Here is a 21,925-nt window from a genome sequence, read left to right as displayed (position 1 = left end):
TTGGTGAGGTAACAGTGTTCATTGCAAGGGTCTTGCACAGAAAGGGGCCCATAGAATAAAGTCTATGTTTGAAATTAAGTGACCCAGGATTCGCGGTAGGTAGACTCCCTGGAAGCACTGATGAGAGGGAAGTGGTTCTATCACTCTGACGGAAAGGAGGTGCTGGATTGCCTTCAACAGCAAGAGCCATTTCTGTTCACATTTGGGAATGGAAGATGGGAGGAACCAATGTGGAGGGGGAGACAAAAACTCTATTTTGTAACCATGTTCAATAATTGAAAGAACCCACAAATCGGTTGTTGATCTTTTCCTGTGGTGGGCAAACTTCTGGACTTGGCCTCCTATCAGGTAGTCAGGCGGTGGGTCCCTTGCCAGAAGCATTCTTGTCTTACTAGTTGGCTGGGAACTGTCTGTGCTGAAACCTGGGGTGGTAACTGAAGGCATGACTACTTCCGTAGTCCCTGGCCTCTCTGCCTCTTGTGTGGGTCCTGTAGTTATGAAAGGAGTGAAAGGTTTTCCTCTTTGTGTCTTTGTCCCTAGGAACAGAGGGGAAAGGCATCACTTTCTTCTTCTCTTTAGTTTCCACCAATACTTTGTCTAGTGCTCTTTCCTTGAAGAGCAATCGACCCAAAAAAATTTCTGCAGACAAATTGGATTTCAGCCTCAAATTTCTCCTGACCACATTTGCTGGTTGTGCTCTAGCGCAAAATTGCATGGTGTCTTGTGATGCACCCACTGCAAATTCAGCCACACTCTTGATTTTAAGGAGAGACCTCTTATGCATCAGAGGATCAGTCTCTATATCCTAAAGGAGACTATCCGCCCAGATTACGATCCCTCTGGTAAAACTGGACAGAATCTGATAAAACTGGAGGATCATAGAAACACAAATGTGTATTTGAAATAAACAATATGAACAATATGATCTTAATTCGTCATATGACTGGCAGCAACAGATTAATAATAGCAATTGCTCTGTGGTGTAGGAAATGGCTATCTGTATTGGCTGTAACAACAAGATGGTACATGCTCTGTAATGCATTTATGTTAGCAATTTTTATATTTCATATTTTATTAAGATTATGGATTCACATATTTTTTATGAATGTTATGTATATTATTACCCAAAGAGGTGTTTTCCTATTTAGTTGGCAGAAATTATCTTAAAGGAGACTAGAAAGAGGGGGTAGCTGGGATCACCAGTGTTTACTGGGATTTTCCCCTCTGAGAACTTTTGAAATAATCCAGTCAGATATTCAAGTGGTAAGGTTCTTTATTAAAAAGAAGTAAAAAAGAGCAAAAACACACAAAGACACAAGTTGACTGAGAGGAAATTAAAGGGAGGAGAGGGAGAAAGCAATTTCATGAAAGTTATACAGTTACCAGTCTCAAAGACAGAGGTCTGCAGAGGCAGCAGCAAAACTACCAGCATTTCATATTGAAGAAGACAGGGTCCATATGAAAGTGGGGGCATGAGGCGTGGTGCCAAGAACACATACACTGGTATGGAGCAGTGTGCTGGTAGCTAGAGGAAAAGTTCCCTAGGGTGGTTTAATGTGTTTGCCCCCAAAACAATAAATTGATTGCTTTTCTGGAGATGAACAATGATTTGGGCAAAATCTTGATGAGTTTACCTGAGATGAAGTATAGGAGTTAATGTTTCTTGATGACCCACTAAGTACTGGATAGGAAAACTACCAGGTTTTGTGAATAGCATCAGTGTCGCTAAACTAGGGTAAATGGATAAGGGGAAAGTGGGGCTGGAGTTGTTGGGATTCATAAAATGTGAGGTAACAGATTCTTGGAAGACCCATTGTTCCTAATGATGTATCTCCTCAGGTGTGGAGAGGGTCATTAGCCACTTCTGGCTTACATACAAAAATATTTTCCCAGGCTTGTTTCTGGCTGGCATCCATTTTGTGTCATTTTGGGCCAGACAGTGTCTTATATTTATGATTTTTGAGGTGATATTTGTATGAAGGGTGTTTATGTTATTCTCTAAGCACTAAACTGCCCCTCTGTGGGAGGAGGGGTCTGATTGCTAACAATTTGGCTCTGTACACAAAATTAAAATAGACTCTATCCAACCAAATATTTGAAACTTGACAACTTGGCTGAAATGAATACTAAATATAGATGGAAAGGACACTCTGTTTGACAGCTGAGCTTCTGGTTTCAGTGGAGACACTCAATGGATTTCCAGAGAACAAAGGGACCAGCGTGTTTCTGCAGGAACCTGACACTAGAATTCTTTTGAACAGGAGGTTAGCAGGACATGGTCCAAGGGGTAAGTAACTTCCAGCTGATTACAGATTTAAAACTATCAAGAATAGATCTACTCTTTGGTTAACAAAAGCTTTTTCTGCTAAGATCTGTGCCCTGAGCAAATATTTGCTGAAAGTCATAATAGGACTTCCGTCTCAGTGAGCAACGAGTGACCATGACTCACTCATGGGAATGTCAGGAACATTATATTAGTTCACTTAAAGAAGGAATGAATATTTAGTGCTCTTACTGTCTACTTTCTTTCAAGGCACAGGAATTAAAACTAAATGAGATGCAACATCTTTTGGTTTATTTTAGGAAGTCTCTTAAGTGTGTAATGGGGCAATAGACTTTGGGAGTGTCACTTTAATTACTGCTTACACTAGACCTGAGTTAGAGAGAAATCTCTTTCCTTGCTTTACAACGCTCTATCAAAAGACACTGTGGAACCACTGCCTTCAAAAAGCCAAGCCCCTGAATATTGATGTTCAGTCTTCGTAACTCTGCAGAAGCAGACATTCTGTTAGTGCAATGGTCCTGCCCAGTGATAAGCTGTATAGCCGGCTGCGGACGTCTTCACAGGAGAAACGCCAAAATAGCAAGAATGATATGGCTGTTTGACATTACTCATTTCCTCATGTGATATTTCCTTAAGGGAGCAATAATTCAGTTGTCTTGAACTCAGTGCTGCATATCTAAAAAATTTTCTGTTGAACAGAAGTAGACACTTGAGACTGTAGGCTATCCACAGCTTTCTCAGTAGTTGGCCAGAAAAAAAGGCTTCAAAGATCTTACTTTTAATTAGTCTGTATGTGTATGGGAAAATCTTATGAATTCTACACACAAAAAGGAACGAGCTCAAATGATGCAAATACTTAACATACTATGCTTGTACCTGAAATAGCTCATGTCACGTGCATGCTACCTACATTTAACTACCAATTAGTTGCACAACTGAACTGAATGCATCATCTTCTGTTCTGAGCCTCTAGCTTTCCCCATTTGCTAAGATGAAGCTACAGAATCCAAATGACACAATCTTTGAAGACTTTGCCTGACAGGCTTCCATTTCCTATGAGCACATTAAGTTTCCAGTCCGCCTGATCCATCCAATTAAGCAGGCATAGCCTGTGAAAGCCTGTTCCAACTTTTGACACAAAACTCTACATTCATACACTTAAAAGGGCCAGATTAGTGGTCACAGGGCTGTGGATGCCCCATTCAAAACACACTTAAACAAATAATGTTTCTTGAAAGGTAAGGGAAACAAGGTCAGACTGGGAGGTTTAATGAACAGTATAAATAAAAATTATGCCAGTCCCAAATTCAGGGCAAAAAGAGAAGAAAGTCTTCTAGCCACTTTTCCTCACTGTTACTGAGAAGTAGGGTTGCCAGCCCCCCCTCCCCCGGCAACTGACAGGGGATGGGGGGGTAGGATTGGTTCGGAGGCTCCAGGTTTGGAGACTCATGGAGATTTGGGGATGGAGTCTGGGGAGGACCTCTGTGGGGTACAATACCATAGAGTCTACCCTCCAAAGCATCCATTTTCTCCAAGGGAACTGATCTATCTAGTCTAGAGCTGCAATTCCAGGGGATCCCAGGTCCCATCTGGAGGCTGGCGTTCCTATGAAGCCCCTTTTTCTCATAGTCACAGAAGCCACACTCTCTCAGGATTGATGGCTCACTCCAGAAGGTGGTCACTTCTCTGCTAACTGCCTTTCTCCGTTTCCACAGTCTGTTTCCCCCAGGAACTTCTTTAGAAATTCTCCCAACTATCAGGAGGAAAAACTCCTGAGCTTCTTTTTTGGCTGTTTCTCTCTCTTGGAGTTTACCCCCTCCTTCTCCTGCCCTGTCGCCAAGCAACCACTCACCCAGTCTCTCTGTAGGAAGCAGCTCCCTCTAGAGGACAGTGTTTTTAGGCTAGGCCCATTTCACACACTTTTTAAAATCAATATTTCTACAAGGCTTACACTCGCAACAGTACAAGAGAGAAATTTTAGATTCAGTATGATTCATGGCTTAGGGTTGTTCCAATTTCTAAAGCTGATGCAGAACATCTTCAGAATGCTGAAATTCTGCTGTTCTGATGTAGTTAGGTTCTTCCATATTAGGTTGATGCCTGACGTTTTCAGCTGTCATGGTGATGCCCCCTATTGTCCATCTCAATATCTGTGCTGAATTAATTCAGTATTAATTCAGCAACAATTGTACTAAAACCATATAACAATCCTGTCTTTTTGAATGATTGCCCATTCCACTTTCTGTTTTAGTGTAATCACCACCGAGGAAGTCCATATTTTTATCTGAGTCATTTCCCCAGATTTGTTAAAAAGTAACCATGCTCTTGCCTCTCAGGTATGATGGAGAGTTCTTCTCTTGAAACTGACTTAAGAAACTCTCATGAAGAAGGAAAACTTTACATGGTTGATTCCTTAAACAACTTAAATGAACAGCGTCTTTGTGTGGTTCGGTCTCAGCATCAAAGTATGTATGCCACAGAACATTTATCAACCACCTCTCAAGATACCAAAGTAATATGACATATTTTGTAATTTTTAATATTTAGTTTTCCTTAATGTTTTAAGAAAGAAGGCATTACATTTGCTGGCGCATTCCAGCAAGGTGCCACCACTGATCTCAAAACAGGTATGCCGATTGCAGTGCTCATTCTCCTTCAAGGCCTTTCCTAGGATAGCCTTGATCCTAAAAAAAATATGGTGTGAACCTTTCCCCCCAGAAAATTAAATGGAACCATGAAACAGAGAACAGGTGCAAGCTTACTGTTGGAATCACATGGATGCAGCTCAGCATGTACGCAGCTCAGATGGAACAGAGCAATCCTATGCAGAGTTAGACTAGTCTAAACCCACTGAGGACTGCACTGTAAATAAATGAACAACCAAAGTAATGGAAATTGTAACAGGTGCAGATTACTATGATACAACTGCCAGTTTTCACAGCATCTGCCAAAAGCCCATCTTCTACAGAACTGTTACAAATGGAGCATTCCTGCCTTCTCTTTCATCTTTTTACTTTTTTGGGTGACATTTGTTTATAAAGTATCATTAATTTGTGAGCAAGCACTCACCTGAAATAGTGACAACCACTAATTTCTGTCTTTTAGTTTAGTACAACAGTGTCTTGGGTAAATGCTCTTGCCTCTCAGGTATGATCTGAATCAATTTTCTGAATCAATTTTTACTTGATTTTTGCCCATGTATACTTTTTCACAGAGACTTGCTTCTTTTTTCCTATGTTAACAGCAGAAGGGCATTGTTAACAGGTCCTTTAGGCACCATGTCAGAGGATGAGCAAGTGATTGATTCCCTGATTTTATGATTAACATCATTAGCTCCTATAATAGTGTGGTCTGAGTAGATGCAGAGATAGAGTTGTTATCTGGAATGGTTGCAGGTGCGTTTGGTCACTCTGCTATCATCTTTGTTTTTGGTGGCTGTCTGTAAGTAAATATAGTCCTACCATCAAAGTTATGTGAGAAATAAGTAACAGTGTCCAGGATGGATTGTAGATCATTGATATGTTCCATAGGAGCTGTAGGTGCTCTGTTGCCTTCTGAAATGCTGTTATGTTGTTCCTCTTGACAAATTAGTTAATTGCTTCCCTATTCACTGCTTATGAATCTATGATCAGGGTGCTTTCCTGTTCAACTTTTAATTAGCTGTTTGAAATGTGAATCTTTGTCCTGCTCTGGAAGTTATTACTGCTATATATTTTTCTGTGAATTAATGGAAAAGGTTGGAATAATCAGCTTGTTAATATCTTCATTCCCTCTGATAATGCTCTTAACAACAGGGCAATGGATTTCTCTTTTTAAGAGGAACAAATGCAGTCCATTCCAAGAACCACATTTCTTCAGTGGGGTTCAAATGAACAAGACAAGCCAATTACTTTCTTCCATATAACCACTAGATAATTCTGTTTAAAATTGCTCCATCCTAATTTTATTTCTCTTGTATATTTGTATCTAACATACACATGGCAACAAGGTTTATTTTTAGCTCGTCATCTCTCTTGCTGTGTACGGTAAGCCTTTTAGAACATACAGTTTCCTGGCAGCATTCCATACTGTGATTCTTGAACAGATACAGAATCTGTTGGGTTGTTTTTAGCTTACAATAAGAGTATATGTAAAATAACTGGCTAAAGGCTACCAGAAAAAAAACAGTTGTTGATCAGTTTATTTCCAATCAACCAGGAGGTGTACAATTATGCAAATACTAGTAAAATATAATATGCTAGACATTAAAGAGATGTTATTGATTATGGTGAGAATCTACTTTCAGCTAACATCAGATACCTAACACCAATATCAAGTGTTTCCTGTTCCCTCCAGAAACAAATACTGGCAGTCTTTAAGCAGCAGCTGGACTAACACTTGTCAGGGATGCTCTAGGCTAATTCTGCATTGAGCAGGGGGTTGGACTAGAGGGCCTGAATGGCCCCTTCCAACTCTGTGATTCTATGAAAGCACCTATTAGCTGACATTCCTTTATTTCATAATGCTAATTTAAGGATAAGATCAAGAACACACTGGAAACATGAAAGATCTTGTGGGGAAAAATTGGCCATTGGTGTCTCAGGGATGTTAGAAAGGCAGGCAGTATGCTTGGGCAAAAGCATGGAAACCCTAGAGAGAAACAGCAAATAATAATTGGTGAAACTATTCCAGGGCAACAGGAAATGACTGGAGAATGATAATTCTCAGAATTAAAAGATATGCTTTTTTGGGAGCCATATGTAAATACAGGCACATTCTAGATTGAGAAGAATAGGGGAATACAGTCACCCCGAAGTGACCTAAGTCACTTCTTATTACTATATTTACAGAAAGTCCATTCCTTTTGTATCACATCATGGTAGTTTGTTTGTTTGAATGGTATTATTTGGTGCTACCCAGTGAAAAGTTCCTATTGGCTTTCAAAATGGGTGAATTCATTTTTGTAGCAGAGTTTGCATACCAATATGCATTTATTGGAGTTTAAATACTTGCATTTTAGAGTCTTTTGTTTGCAAGCTTTTTGACTGACCAGTATTTTCAGGAATAAAACCATGGTTGTTGATGTTTCCCTCTTAACATTCAGGCAAATGCTCTTTATAGCCATCAGCTGCTTTGAACAGATCAGATTTCAAAATAGCAAGCCAGTGTTAGAAAAGATGGTTTATAGAGTTTGATGTGATGTGATGGGTTCATCTGACATGCTTTTAAACCGAAGGCCATCACATTTGTTTACAACAGAAAAATGAGAAATACCAGAACTGACGTTTTATCCACACATACAATTGCCGTTCTATTTAGTGACTCAGCATCTATATAAGAAATAAAAGCAGCATGCTAGGAATAATTTTAAACCAACTTTTGAAATAAATGGCTAAATGACAGCAAGGAAGCATTGGGAGGTGAGAACATAAAAGGCATGCACTGTTAGCAGCTTGGCAGGGTTCCTTGATCACTGATTACTTACATGCTTTAATACCCTTAGCCAGTTCACTTAGTAAGGACTGTTCATTAGGCAGAATGGACAAGAGACATTTATTAAGAATTCTACCACTAGCTTACTGTGCTTGAAAGCCCACGTCAACAGTAAAGGTAAAGGTTTCCCTTGCTTTGAAAGCCAGTCGAATCCGACTCTAGGGGGTGGTGCTCATCTCCGTTTCCAAGCCGAAGAGCCAGCACTGTCCGAAGACATCTCTGTGGTCATGTGGCCAGCATGACTAGATGGCGAGGCGCATGGAACGCTGTTACCTTCCCACCGAAGCGGTACCTATTTATCTACTTGCAATTTCTTGCTTTTGAATGCTAGGTTGGCAGGAGCTGGTACTTCAAAGTTTATTATTGTATATGGGAAGTAGCACCAGAAGTGGAGGAATTTAATGTGTAATGGATATGAAGGCAGAGGAAATGGAGAGGGGGGAAACCATTAAATGTTGTCAAGTAGCTACAGGGAAGATGTTCAATGCTGGGGAAGTCAGAACTGCCTGGAAATCTGTCTAGGGCAGCCAGCTCATCAAAGCTGTGAGGGCTACAGCTGGAGAATGATGTATAATGCCAGTTCCAGAGGGGTAACCATAGTCTGCTGCTGCAATATTAAACCAAAGTCCTGTAGTACCCTTAAAGACTAACAACGTTTGTTCCAGAATAAGCTTTCATGAGGCAGAGCTCATTTGTTTCTGAAGCAGCCTGGGTGAGGATTGGACCCAGACTAAATTTTCCAGTGGCAGAATGGAACTTTCCTTACCTCCCTCCTCCAACTGCAGTTCACTGGTACTCTACAAAACACTGCTCCTGGGGGACAGAGAACCCAGAGGAATGACACAAAGGGGGTCTGCAGCAGGTGAAATTTAGTCTGGATCCAACCCAGAATATGGAGCAAAATGTGGCTTCTTGATAGTATCAGCTTCCCTATTTAAGTATGTATGTGTCTAGAAGGCTGTGGTTTATTTTTCCAGAGGTTCAAAGGTCTAAGGGAGCTAGTCAATGCTACATTCTTTTTTTTTATGCCCCCGGAGGGCATGTGTGGATTTTATTGCATTTTTGAATAGACTACAAACTACAACGGAAAATTGGGAAGGGTTAACTACATCTAGGGAGAACGGAAAGAAAACCACTACTAACTAAAACCCCAAGTATAGGAGATCATAACAACATCTTATATAAATGTTAATCTTAAATTGCTAGTATTACTTTGAACATAGTCAGTTATGCTAAATTTTAAATCTTTTTATCCATTGATTTAACTGTTTAAGAAAAACCCCAGAGCATCCCATAATAAAACTAAATTTTTAAGGCACAATTCAGAGTCCTTCAGCCTTCATTTTATCTTGTCTTTTCTAATCCTCAATTTGTATGTATGCTTGGGGGCAGCCGCCCCCTTATCGGAAAGAGAGTCCTCATCGGAAGACACCGAGTCCAATTCGCTACTGGATTGGCTGTCATCTTCCTTCTCGACTGTCTCTCCCAGCTGCACTCTCAGGAACTCACGTGCTTTGGAAACAGAGTCAATCTTTTCTTTTTTATTGTGTAGTTTGAAAATTACACATTCTGGAATTAACTATCTGTAGACAATGCTGTTTTTTTGTAGATAGAGGATTAAGTCTTTATATTTCTTTCTCTTTTTTCTTATTTCAAATGGAATGTCTTTTAGAATCCTGATGGTATTGTCTCCGATTTTCAAGGGTGTTCCCGTAGTTGCTTTCAGGATAGAATCCCTCACATGTCACTTTGAGAATCTGGCCACTATTTCCCCAGGCAGATTATTCTTTTTTATGTACACGGAATAGGACCTATAGACCACATCCATTTCGCTTGCAAGGTACTCCGCTTTCAAATCTGTAACTGGGGCTAATGCTTCACTCAGGAGTTGCTTTAGATTCTCACCTTTTAATTCTGGGACCCCTTGAAACCGTAGGACCAAATTTGCTTTCTCCATTTGCAGCTGTAAAAGTTGTGATTCTTCTGAAGCTTGTTTCTTTTCCAGCTTTTGCACCTTTTTCTTGAGTTTTTTTCATGTTGGCATCCATTTCCTTCACTTTCTCAGCCGTTTGCTCCATTATTTTTAAAGTCTCAGTCAGTTGGAGCTGCTGAGTTGCAAGATTCTGGTTTAGAGTCGTCAGCTGTTGTTTGATGTTAGTCATCTGGTCCAGCAGAGGGCGCAAGGAATCTGCCAACATTTTGGAGAACTCAGTGACCTCTTCCGGTCGAGGGCTCAAGATCCCAGCTGGTTTCACTTTTGCTGGTTTGTCTTTCTCTGCCCTCTTCCCCGCCATCTTTATGGATTGTTTACTTTTATGAAAACTTGTTAACATTAGCCTATTGATGACAACCAATCCCAAAACTACGAATGATGTGTCCTAAGGGCTTTACATAGAGATTAAAAAGCATGGGGGAGAGAATTGCACTCTGTGGAATCCCACAAGATAGGTCCCACACCGAAGATGACTGGTTTCCAACAGTAACCCTTTGAGTCCGATCCATGAGGAATTATGAACCAGTTCAACACAGATCTCCTGATACCTACTTCTGTCTCCAGGCGCCTCAACAAGATGGCATGATATACTATATCAAAGTTTTTAGACAAATCCAGTAAGAGCAACAGAGAGGGCTGGCCTTTGTCTGCACTCAGACAGAGCTCATTAACTAAAGCTAGAAGACCTGTCATGCTCAAATTAGCTATTTGTTAAATGTCTAGGTCTCCTTTGAACATATCATATCAGTCTCACAGAGTTGACTTACCTCTGCCCCCTGTTCCATTACAGCCTTTGAAAATTGACTGGGAATGCTCTCTTAAATTTTTCACCTACATTTGTTGTTGTTCAGTTGCACAGTCAAGTCCGACTCTTCGCGACCCCATGGACCATATCACGCCAGGCCCTCCTGTCTTCTGTTGTGCTCCGGAGTTTGCTTAACTTCATGTTCATTGCATTGATAAGACTGTCTAACCATCTCATCCTTTGCCGTCCCCTTCTTCTTTTACCTTCAGTCTTTCCCAGCATCAGGGTCTTCTCCAGTGAGTGCTCCCTTCTCATTTGGTGGCCAAAGTATTTGAGCTTCAGCTTCAGTATCTGTCCTTCCAGGGAACAGTCAGGGTTGATTTCTTTTAGGATTGACTGATTTGATCTCCTTGTAGTCCAAGGGACTCTCAAGAGTCTTCTCCACCACCATAATTCAAAAGCATCTATTCTTCAGCACTTGGCTCTCCTTATTGTCCAGCTCTCACAGCCATACGTTACTACTGGGAATACCATTGCTTTGATCATACAGATTTTTGTTGGCAGGGTGATGTCTCTACTTTTTATTATGCTGTCTAGGTTTGCCAACCCTTTCCTCCCAAGGAGCAGGCCAAATTGTAATTAAAAGAAACAACTACATGGTGATCCATTGATTAAGCCTAACATTTTTCTAAAACATTTTTCTAGTGCACAATTTCTAATGAAATAGCAGTGTTTTGGATGCTACAGTTGCTATATGTCACTTGAGGGTGAAATTAGATGGATCTAGTTTAAAAATTATGAATATTTTCTGTATCTTTTCTTCTGTAAAACCATAGCTATCTGGCCAAGCAATTGTTAATGGAGATTAAATGCAGAATTCTTGTTTTTGTTTTACAGCAGTCTGGCAAGAGGACACAGACAGTGCTGGTTGTTGGACAACGCAAAACAGTATGAGATGCCATAGCTGGTTCTTTGTCACATTGATCATTACTTTAATTGTCAGCTTGGCACTTGTTTCCTTTGTAATAATCTTAATAGGTAAGTGAGTACTCCTTGTTTCTGAGGATATTGATTGCAGCATAAGGGCAGCCTACAATTTAATGGCCTGCTTTCTAAGGAAAGTTTTGTAACGTACCCCCACCACTTTTCAGATGTTACAGAAATATGTACTGGAAGCCCACCAACCATGCTTAATGGAACTGCACTTACTTGCAATCCTCACCGTATGCCTGGTCAGTAAGGTCGCCAACCTCCAGGCAGCACCTGGAGATCTACAGCTATTACAATCGATCTCCTGATGACTGAGATCAGTTTCCCTGGAGAAATTGGCTGCTTTGGAGGGTGTACTCTATGGCTTTATACCCTGCTGAGGTCTCTCCCCTTCCCTATCACTCCAAAACAGGGTGGGGAGAATCACAAGTGTCTATAGTGAAGGATTATTTGGGTTAGCAGAACCTGTCTGGTCTGTGTATGCTGACAAGAAACAAAATTACATACAGAGCCTCTTTATCTTTGCAAAACTAATATGAGTCTTTTATTGTAAGGAACTCCATTCTAGACAGGATAGAGTAGAAATAGGAATCTAATCTAGTCTAACTAGCTAGGATGGATAGAGATGAGGAAATCATGCCCTGCCAAGATGGAGAAGGGTAGCACAGTATGGAGAGAAGGTGTCAGACCAGAAGGAAGGAAGATTCCCTGAGAGTAGCAATCTATACTACATTTAAACTGAACAACTGAGTGGTGGTCCTGCTGCTCAGTTGCTTGGAAGCCCCTGCTTTCTGCTCCCTGTGAAAAGCCGTGGTGAGCAGAAAGCAGGGGTTTAAACTTTAAATAGCTCATGAACTAATACAAACCGGGTCAGTTTGTGAACCAACCTCCCGATTGGTATGGGTTCGTGGTTCAGCCACAAACCGAACTGCAAAAATGCTGTTTGTGCCCATCCCTGGGGGAGGTATGACCACTATGACCAACAACAAAATGGTTGCCATGTGAGCTGTGGCCAGTTACAAAATATTAGTAGGTTCCAAGCCAAGCAGAATCCTATGATGGAGGCAGCTGTTTCCCAATGGGTGCTCCCTGCAGACAAAACACTGATGCCTCCTAGGGTTCCCTGAAGCTCCTCTTGTTCCAGTGAGGTGGAGGAAAGCCAGGACAGACTCTTTGCTTTGGAGAAGGAGGACATGGGCACCAGGAAATACATTGCCACATTGTCTACAGGGGCCACGTTGGGGATTACTAGTAGAGGCTTTTCTACAGCTATTCAGTATTTGTGCATGCATATACAAGAGAATCACTGTTCACCAACTATTGCAGTTGACTCATTTCTCCATGTACGCGGTTTGCCAGGTATATGGGTTGGCTGCCTGGGATATGCCCAGGATCCCCAGCATTTCCCACCTGACTGCAAAGCTGCTGAAAATGGACACAGTGTAATATATGTGGGATGAGTAACAAATTGGCTATGCATTGAAGCAGTTGCTGCAGTTTGGTGTGTTCAAATAAAATAAAAAGCAATTATTTAATATGCTGCCTTATGTACTGCAGTTCATTTCATAATGAGCTGGCTGAACATTACCTCTTTTCTTTTGCAGTTCACACTGGAGACAAGACGGATGATGTGTCAAGAAAAATAGTACTAGAAAAGAAGAACATTGAAGACCTCAAGAAATTAAATGACATGATTTTACAGTACCTAAACCAGACAGAATTGGTAGAGAATGTAGGAAACCTCAGCGGGATGCAAACAAGACAACCAAGCCCTGATCTTCCAGGCTAAAGAATGCTCAGCGGGAAATACCAGGGCAAGAAGCTAACTTGTGCTATGAATTCCATTCTTATCTAATTTCAGATACAGTCTGTGCAAGTCAGCTTTTTTTTAAAAAAATTAATCATTCTGTGCGCTCCATGATGTTTACTGCAAGCCTGGAAAAGCAATCACTGCCAGGTTTCTGGTATTGTGATTTTCTCTACCTGTGCAGCCTTTCTAGATTTCTTGCTTGCCCCTGTGGATATTGATATACAGATGGTAGAGCTCAGCACAAACATTTGGTTTTGAAAAGCTGCTTCTAGACCCCAAACCTATAAATCGTTACATGCAGATAGCGTCAGATATGTATTGTGGTTCGTGTTTATAGCTCAGGATAAATTTAGAATAAAAATGTAGCATCTGATTTCTGCAAGTTTTACACATGTTAGCGGAGGCACCTCAGAAAGTATTCAGTGGTTCCTACACAGTACAATATAAATGCAGGTGCATGGTACTTTTTGCAAAGTACGTATGGCTTTTAAAAAATTACAGAAGTGATTGATTAGGGCAAGATTAATTAGGGATATGTCAGAGTAAAAGTTGGGTTTATTCACATATGCAAACACAACATTGAATACTCAGTATGATCACTATAATCCAACTGTGAGAACTATCCTGATTGAAAAGCATTTGTTTGAGACGATACCTGGTGATATAAAAGTTCCATTAATGATAATTAATCTGTCTTTCTTACAGTGATTACATGCATTCCCTAATATGGCTGATCAACCCTGACATAATACCAATATCATGTAATATGTTTATTAGGACCAGGCCCGTAGCTATATTGGATCATTTTGGGCCCCGGCCTCCCGACTTTTCATCACCCCCCCCAAAAAAAAAACTTACTACCCTGGACAGGCAGGCAGGCAACCAGGCGGGCCCTGGACGAGATGCGCACATCAGCTGGCCAGTGGGCAGAGTGCGGGGCTGGAAGTCAACTCTTTGGAAGGCCCTGATTCAAACCCTTCTTATTTGAATTTCAGTGTCCCCTGAATTATTTAAAGGCCCCCCCGATTTAAGAAATCCTGGCTACGGGCCTGATTAGGACCAACCCAATGACACACAACAATGTGCAAACTTTCAATTTCCTGACAACTCTTTTTCAGGTCAATTGTTACAAAATGAAAAAGATCAAATGGCATATTTTAAGCAAATTTTAGGACATAGTATTAAGAATACTTCCTTATACCCTGACATAGCAATTGGTGGAAACATTTGGAGAATTTGATTAAGCTAAGCTCAGAATATTTACCGGCTTGCAGATGTGAGGTGGTGGTAGTTCGGGGGGGGGGGGGGCTGCCAGGCCCGCCAATATTTCCTGGTGGTGGCTGACAAACAGCATCATGAAGCTTCTCAGGCTGTCAACTTCTCAAGTTCAATCAGTCCTGTGTGGCTTTGTAGCAGTATGTTCATGGGAGGCACAGGGCTGGTTTTGTTCATTTTTGTAAAGATAAGAGGGGGAGGGGACCTTCAGTGGAAGAAACCCATCTTAGGAGCTAGCAATGCCGTGGTTTGGAGAAGCAGATATTACAGCTTCTCTTGGGCCAGAGGCCTCTAACCTTTTCAAGCCTGCAGGCGCCTTTGGAATTCTGACACAGCAAGGTGGGCACAGCCACAAAAAGCCTGTCACATGAGCCAGCCACAAAATGATTGCCATAGCTTAACTTCAGTCACACAGTGAAGATTTTTGTGCTATGGTGGTTGCTGCTGCTGCCAAAGCAACATTTTTAAAAAATCTGTGCAGGCAATCAGATCTCCAACAGCCATTCAGAAGCCTCGCTGGGCAGAAGCCCTACCTGGCCCCACCCACTTCTTTAAAACACTTGGTGGGCACCAGAAAAGGTATTGGTGGCCACAATGGTGTCCACAGGAACCATGTTGGGGTCCTCTGTCTTAGGCTATGGTCACAAATGACCAAAAACTTGGTCAGAAGACTGATTCATTGATGGGACATCTGCATGCCTACCTGACGCCACAGGGGCTTGCAGAGCCATGTACCAATGTAATTTCATCAGCAAATGCAAGTCTTCCCGAGTGCAAAATTAAATTACTATCAAGCAGCCAGGTGAACTTGATCACCTTTTACTTGACCACCTTTATCCTAGCCTACCAGGCTGCTCCAGGAATGGGTGAACCCTTGCTCTTGCCAGCCCTTTTGTCCACCCTGCCCAGATGCAATCTGCTTTTGTTACCTTTCTGGGAAGCCCCCCCCTGCTTAACTCAGTCAGGAGCCACAAAATTAGTAGAATATCCTGGTGTTGTGTCCGCTGACCGCCACCAGGGGCCAGCGAACACTCCAGAGTTTGACTCTGGAGTAACAATGGGGACTAGGCTCCTGGTCTCTCCACGGGGAGACCAATGGGACTGTGGCGGGAGATTTAAACCCACCAACGGGACCTAGGGGTGTGTCCCCAGGTATGTATATAGTTGGCCAGCCGGCCGTTTGTCTTTGTCTTTGTTGTGTACCAGTAATCGATGCTGATTGCGACATCAGTCTCCGTGGTTTCTTCATGCGTTCAACCCACTACTCTTCACCTGGACTCACCACGAATTCCTGGACCTTACCATTATTTAATCGATATCATTTTGTGCTGGTTCCTATAACTATCGCTGCTTTGCCAGCAAAAACTGTGTAGTCTCATTCTCGCCACTTGTGCAAAGACTGACAACATTGCTTTTCTTTCTCTGGGGCTTTGTGACATTTCCTTGCCAAACAGCATTGTCCCTCCCCTGCCTTACCTTCTTATTTTTTCCTTGGTATCTTCGGAAGTTTTTCCTAAAGTCTCTATTCTCAACCTGTGGATCAGTGAAACAGGCAACATATAGTCTACCCAGCTCAGCAGACTGAGAGCAGGTAAACTCCTTCTATGTGTTCTTTTCTCTTAAAAACTCTTTCCCCCTTCTTTATAACCCTTTGTCTCCCACTCCTCTGTTCCCTGGTGCAGAATGCTAATTCAGCCAGAGGTATGACTCTTTCGCTTTCTCACTTAACTCTTCACACACACAAGCCTTCTGAACACAAGTTTACTGTTCTTATGGTTGAATTCCTGTACCCTATATTTCCTTAAATAAACTCTAGACCTTTTCTGGAAAGTTGTTTCATGGTTACTAGTAAGCTATTAGAGGGACTTTGAGCTGCATATTAACCAGCTAAGGATCCCTAAACCACAAGTTCTGCCCCCTCATTGGCGTCTGTGTCAGTTTTCCAAGCTAGCCAGTGGAAGCGGGAAGAGGTTTCCAACTGGCAGTAAGCTTAATTCTTCCAAATTGGTTCAGGTTCTGGGTGCGTATTGGGCTTCCAGTATCATGACATGAACCCAAGTTTGAGAGTCCATGCATATCTAAGGGTATACATGAAAGGGAGCACATGTGGTGATAGGAGAAAAACTGCTTCCCTGAAGGTGGCATTTTTTTTTTTAACTACCTAGGCCCTCTTTTAAATAAAGAGATATCTCCATTCCATCAGGGGTTGTCAATTCCAGCTTGGGAAATTTCTGAAGATTCAGGGGTGGAGCCTGGGGAAGACAAGGTCTGTGGAGGGGAGGGAGCTCAGTGGGTTATAATGCCATAGAGCCCACCTCCCAAAGCAGCCGTATTCTCTAAGGGAACTGATCCCTGTAGTCTGGAGGTCAATTGTAATTCCGAGAGATCTCCAGGCTCCACCTGGAGGTTGGCAGCCCTAATTCCATTTCAGATTTAGACTGGTGTGTTTGAGTGTATGGATTCAAAAGCTTGTTGTCCAAATATTGGTAGTTGTGTGGATGGGGTGAGCAGAGGCCTGTGGCCCAAATGGTGGTTGATTTTGGTATCCAGGGACCTGCTTTAGAGAAAAATAAATGGAGATGAGACTATTTCTGTCTTTAGTTATACGTGTTAGGGAGGGCATGAGCAGAGGCCTGTGGCTGAAATGGTGGAGTAGGGTTCCCAGCTCTTGATTGGGAAATAATGGGACATTTTGAGAGTGGAGCCTGGGGACGGTGGGGTTTGGAGAGGGGAGGGACATCAGAGGGGGTACAATGCCATAGAACCCAGCCTACAAAGCAGCCATTTTCTCCAGAGGATCAGACCTCTGTAACCTGGAGACCAGTTGTAATTCTGGGAGATCTCCAGCCACCACCTGGAGACTGTATATCAAAATGAGAGCTCACGGGAGGAGATCGTATCAATATAAAGACACTCTGTGAATGAATGACGAACAAAAGCAGAAAGATTATATTGTACAAAACAATTCAAACAGTTTTAAATCTTGGTTAAAGTTCAACAAACCCTTATATATTCTTAAAGAGCTAGGATAAAAAAGTACTTGATACAAAGGGGAAACTCTAAACGAAGTCCACAAATCCTTTGTATAAACAGCTTCAGGAGGACAAAGGTTCTGCGTCTGCAGGAGTAGCAGCGATGCACAGCTGGCTTCAATGCCGCGTTCGCTTTTTGCTTCTTCAGATAGCTGGTACCCTTTAGCTGTGAAACTGAAAATATATTTCTATGTCACATCCACTATATTATAACATATTTACTGCACCCTCAGTTGTCAGAACATACATACTTACTGAAATGAAGATTCAACAATTCTCCTTAAACTAGTTTTCCAAATCCAATCGCCCCACTGACATGTTCTCTTTCTGCCAATTAGGCTTCTACAATGGTGGTGGTGGTGGTTAACACTCAACCATTACCATTAAGTATGTACTGACAACCTGAAGTCACATTATTCTGACACAATTTACATCAGTACATAATATCCTATTTTGTATTTTTACATTTCTAAGAAAAAAAAATCTAATGAAACTGGTGGGCAAACCAAAGGAAGGGAAACTTACCTGGCACAACATACTTGTATACAACCACCCAGGAAAAGGTGGGAGTCCCAGAGCACAGATTTTATTCCTAGGGACCATAATTCCACTCTGGGGGCTGTCATTCCAGTCCCAGAGTAGGTTATCTGGGCCTAAAAACCTTATTGGAAAAACCATTACACATTTTCTTTGCAACTTTTTTTGTGCTGCAATGTATTTCAGTGGAGTCCATGCATGTCAATTGGCATTCCTGGCTCCAATTATCTCCAACAGGCCTTCAAGCCTCTCCCATTGTTTTCAATGGGCAATCCTGTCATTTCTTTTAGTACATCCCTTTGAAACTGTACCACACCATTTTAAGTAACAGCAAAATGAAGAGCATGAATGTGTACAGAGTGCACATTTCTTGCCAATGTTCTTTCTGGGCTGTACACAGGACAAAAGGAAATTCTAAAAGGCCTCTGATCTGCATGTCTCCCCCAATCTCACACAGCAGAACCAGAGTTTCCAATTTCAGCACTGAAGCTAGGGATGCCGGCCTCCAGGTGGGACTCAGGGATACCCTAGAATTACAGCTCATTTCCAGACTACAAAGATCAGTTTCCCTGGAGATAATGAATGTTCTGGAGGGTGGACTCTATGCACTGTGCCCCACTGAGGCCCCAGTCCTGCCCAGGCTCCATCTCTAAAAAAGAAAGAAAAAGAAAGAAAGAAAGAAAGAAAGAAAGAAAGAAAGAAAGAAAGAAAGAAAGAAAGAAAGAAGCAAATAGATGGGGGGGAGAGAGAAAGAAAAAGAAAGGGAGGGAGGGAGGGAGGGAGGGGATGGAAAGAAAGCAAATAGATGTGGAGAGAGGACAGAAAGAAAAATAGAGAGAGAGAAAGGGAGGGAGGGGATGGAAAGAAAGCAAATAGATGTAGAAAGAGGAAAGAGAGAGAGAGAAATGGAAAGGGAGAGAGGGATGGATGGAAAGAAAGGAAATAAATGTGGAGAGAGGAAAGAGAGAGAGAGAGGAGGGAAGGAAGGAAAAGGAAGGAAGAGAGAGAAAGAAAGAAAGAAAGAAAGAGGGGAGAGATGAAAAGAAAGGAAATAGATGGGGAGAGAGAAGTGAAAGACAGAAATAAGGGAAGGAAAGAAAGAAAGGAAAGTCAGGCTGGAGTGTGTGTGGGGGAGCAGCTCACTTTCTTCCAGCTCTCACACACCTCAACAGAAAGAGAAAGAAAAGAGAAAAAGACTGAGAGAGAAAGCCCCCCCACACACACACACACTGACTGCAGGAGAAAGCGAACCCCAGGATCTTCTGTGCTGCTGGAACAGTGTGCTCTCTGTGGGACAGAAGTTCCTGAGGCTCGTCTTCTCCTGCATCCCAATTTAAACCGCAGGAGAAAGCGAGCCACTTGCTGCTGACAGTGCTGGCAACCCAAGGCCACAGAGGAGCGCCGGTCAGCCGCATTGCCAGCCCAAGGCTCCCTGACCTCCCCTGCCTCCATTCTTGCCCACCTCTCCTCCCCAACCTCCGTCCTTCCCACCAACTGGCACACAGGCGCACTCTGATCCCGGCTCTGCTTCCTCCCCCTCCAGGACCTTAAGGATGGCTGGGTGCAGCAGTGTCAGTGGGAAGGTGGCTTGGGTTTTGGCAGCGATGGCAGCAGCTCCGAAATCGCTCCTTCCTGCTGGAAGGTGGGATGCCACTTTATAGTTAGTGCAGGTGGGGGAAACCCACTAGCCCTGTGCTGAGAGGGAAATTGGTGTGCTGGTGTGCTGGCCACTGGTTGCCCCAGGGGGAACTCATTCATCCCTGGAAAATTTCGGGGATAGCCTCTGCCCCCTAGTCACCCCATAGATTATGCCTATGGACCTTGGTACTGTATGTTTCCCTAAGGCGGGTCTCCAGATTTGCCCGTAGCTATGTTTCCCTAAGGCGGGTCTCCAGATTTGCCCCCACCATGGTGGGTGGAAGAGAGGGGAGGGGACCCTTGTGGGGGTTTAAATTTTTATTAAGCCCCCTCCCCTGGCACCAGCAGCCCCCCAGAACCTCAGAGCTCCCCAGGATAAAAAAAATCCTGGCTACAGGCCTGCCTCCAGAGGATCTTGTTCTTCTGTAGCAAACAAGTGACCTTTGAAGGTGATAAGCCAGTCTTCTGGCTATCTTTTGCTGATACAATAAGATACACTTCTATCCGGAGAGTCAGGCTGTTTCTTGTGCTTCCCAGAAGGGCAGACTCCAAGATGGCTGGACAATAGTAAGGCCTAGCTAAAGCTTAGAACAAAAACCGGGGAGCCATCTCCCCTATTTTTGTAGGGGTAAGTAAGACCTGGTTTACTCTGAATGTGGGTTATGAAAAATGCCCTTACAGAGTCAACTTTCCATTTACAGTCACTAACCACTCTTGTTGGCTTGCTCACATGTAACATTAGCATTATCAGTGAATGATGGCCTGGGCAGGTGCATCACTGACATGCCAACACTACACAAACAGACAATAAAGTCTGTTTATATGTGACCAGAGAAACATGGAATGCTTACACAAGTAACAACTTGGACCTAATTTAGAGCTTCATGAAAATGCATTTTCAAACAAAAGAAAAAACCATTCTCACTAAGTACTAATGTACAAATTTAGAGTCACGGCAGTTCAACATCTGTAAAAGTCAAGAGCTTCACTTAGTGTCCAGATATGTCATGACTACAGTCAGTGCTCCCTGCCAAAAGAGAAGCAAAACAGTTGTCATTTTACAAGCAGCTGTACATATAAACGAACATAACTACTAGAAGTTGGTTTTTACAGAAGAGGTACTATCGGCGGTTATATACAGGAACAGAACAGAAACAACTGCATCTGGAGTTCAGCATCAGCCTTCAGTTCAAGAAAGGATTTACAGAATCTCTTTATTTCCTAACTCTTCTCTGGCTCCAGTGTTATTTTTTCTTTTTTTGAAATGCACTTCACAATATGCTGAATAACAATGAGTTTTCTCCCAGAAGAATCAAGTTCCCATCTATGCTGCTAATTTGTATTTTTGAAGTATACACAGTCATATAAATGGGTAGCAGAACAGTTTCAGCATATATCAATAATTTTGATTTTTGTTTTGTTTCCCATTTGTACTATCACTTTAATAATTGTTTGCTCTAATTTCACACTTTGGGAAATGTGGCTTGTTCTCAAGATGGCAGGGTGCCATTTTTGAGCTTAATGAAACAGAAGAATCTCTTTGTTGCTCAGCATTTATGAACACTTTCTGTATCAGCTGAGGTTTGGGAGTTAAATTGAGAAGATGGTGGTAACCACAGTCTGCATCACATAGCCACACCATTGTAGAGCTACAAGGAATTTGAAGGCAATTTCATCAAATTTCTTGCAGAAAGATTAGCAGGATCTTTGTAAAGGTAAAGGTAAAGGTTCCCTTGCTTGAAAGCCAGTTGAATCCAACTCTAGGGTTGCGGTGCTAATCTCCGTTTTGAAGCCGAAGAGCCAGCGCTGTCCGAAGATGTTTCCATGGTCATGTGGCCGGCATGACTAAACACCGAGGCACATGGAACGCTGTTACCTTCCCACCGAAGTGGTACCTATTTATCTACTTGCAATTTGTTGCTTTTGAACTGCTAGGTTGGCAGGATCTTTGTACTCTTGTCCTTTTCTTCAAGCAGTGAGATGTTCTAGGAGCAGTGTGGTGGGCTTCTTTAGATGAGAGAGCACTGAAGTCTTCTGTCTGCTTTTTTAAATAAATATACAAACTGGGTATATAAAAAAGTATTTTATCAACACTCAGCACTAGATTCCCAGAATACAACTTAAGTAGCTTCCCACCAGATTGCACCAC

The 21,925-nt window shown here is 42.3% G+C and overlaps 1 protein-coding gene across 1 annotated transcript; it reads left to right on the top strand.

Annotated features, from left to right (window-relative positions):
• The first annotated feature begins 2,173 nt into the window (after positions 1-2,173).
• Positions 2,174-14,562, top strand: LSMEM1 (leucine-rich single-pass membrane protein 1). The gene is made up of 4 exons (XM_015415449.1): positions 2,174-2,287; positions 4,621-4,749; positions 11,392-11,532; positions 13,089-14,562. Exons 2-4 carry the CDS (start codon positions 4,623-4,625, stop codon positions 13,271-13,273), a joined length of 453 nt encoding a protein of 150 aa, XP_015270935.1. The 5' UTR covers positions 2,174-2,287; positions 4,621-4,622; the 3' UTR covers positions 13,274-14,562.
• The last annotated feature ends 7,363 nt before the right edge of the window (positions 14,563-21,925 follow it).

The sequence above is a fragment of the Gekko japonicus genome, unplaced genomic scaffold (assembly GCF_001447785.1).
Source record: "Gekko japonicus isolate JY-2015 unplaced genomic scaffold, Gekko_japonicus_V1.1 scaffold1334, whole genome shotgun sequence".
Lineage (NCBI taxonomy): Eukaryota > Metazoa > Chordata > Lepidosauria > Squamata > Gekkonidae > Gekko > Gekko japonicus.
This window is presented reverse-complemented; position numbering and strand designations above follow the sequence as displayed.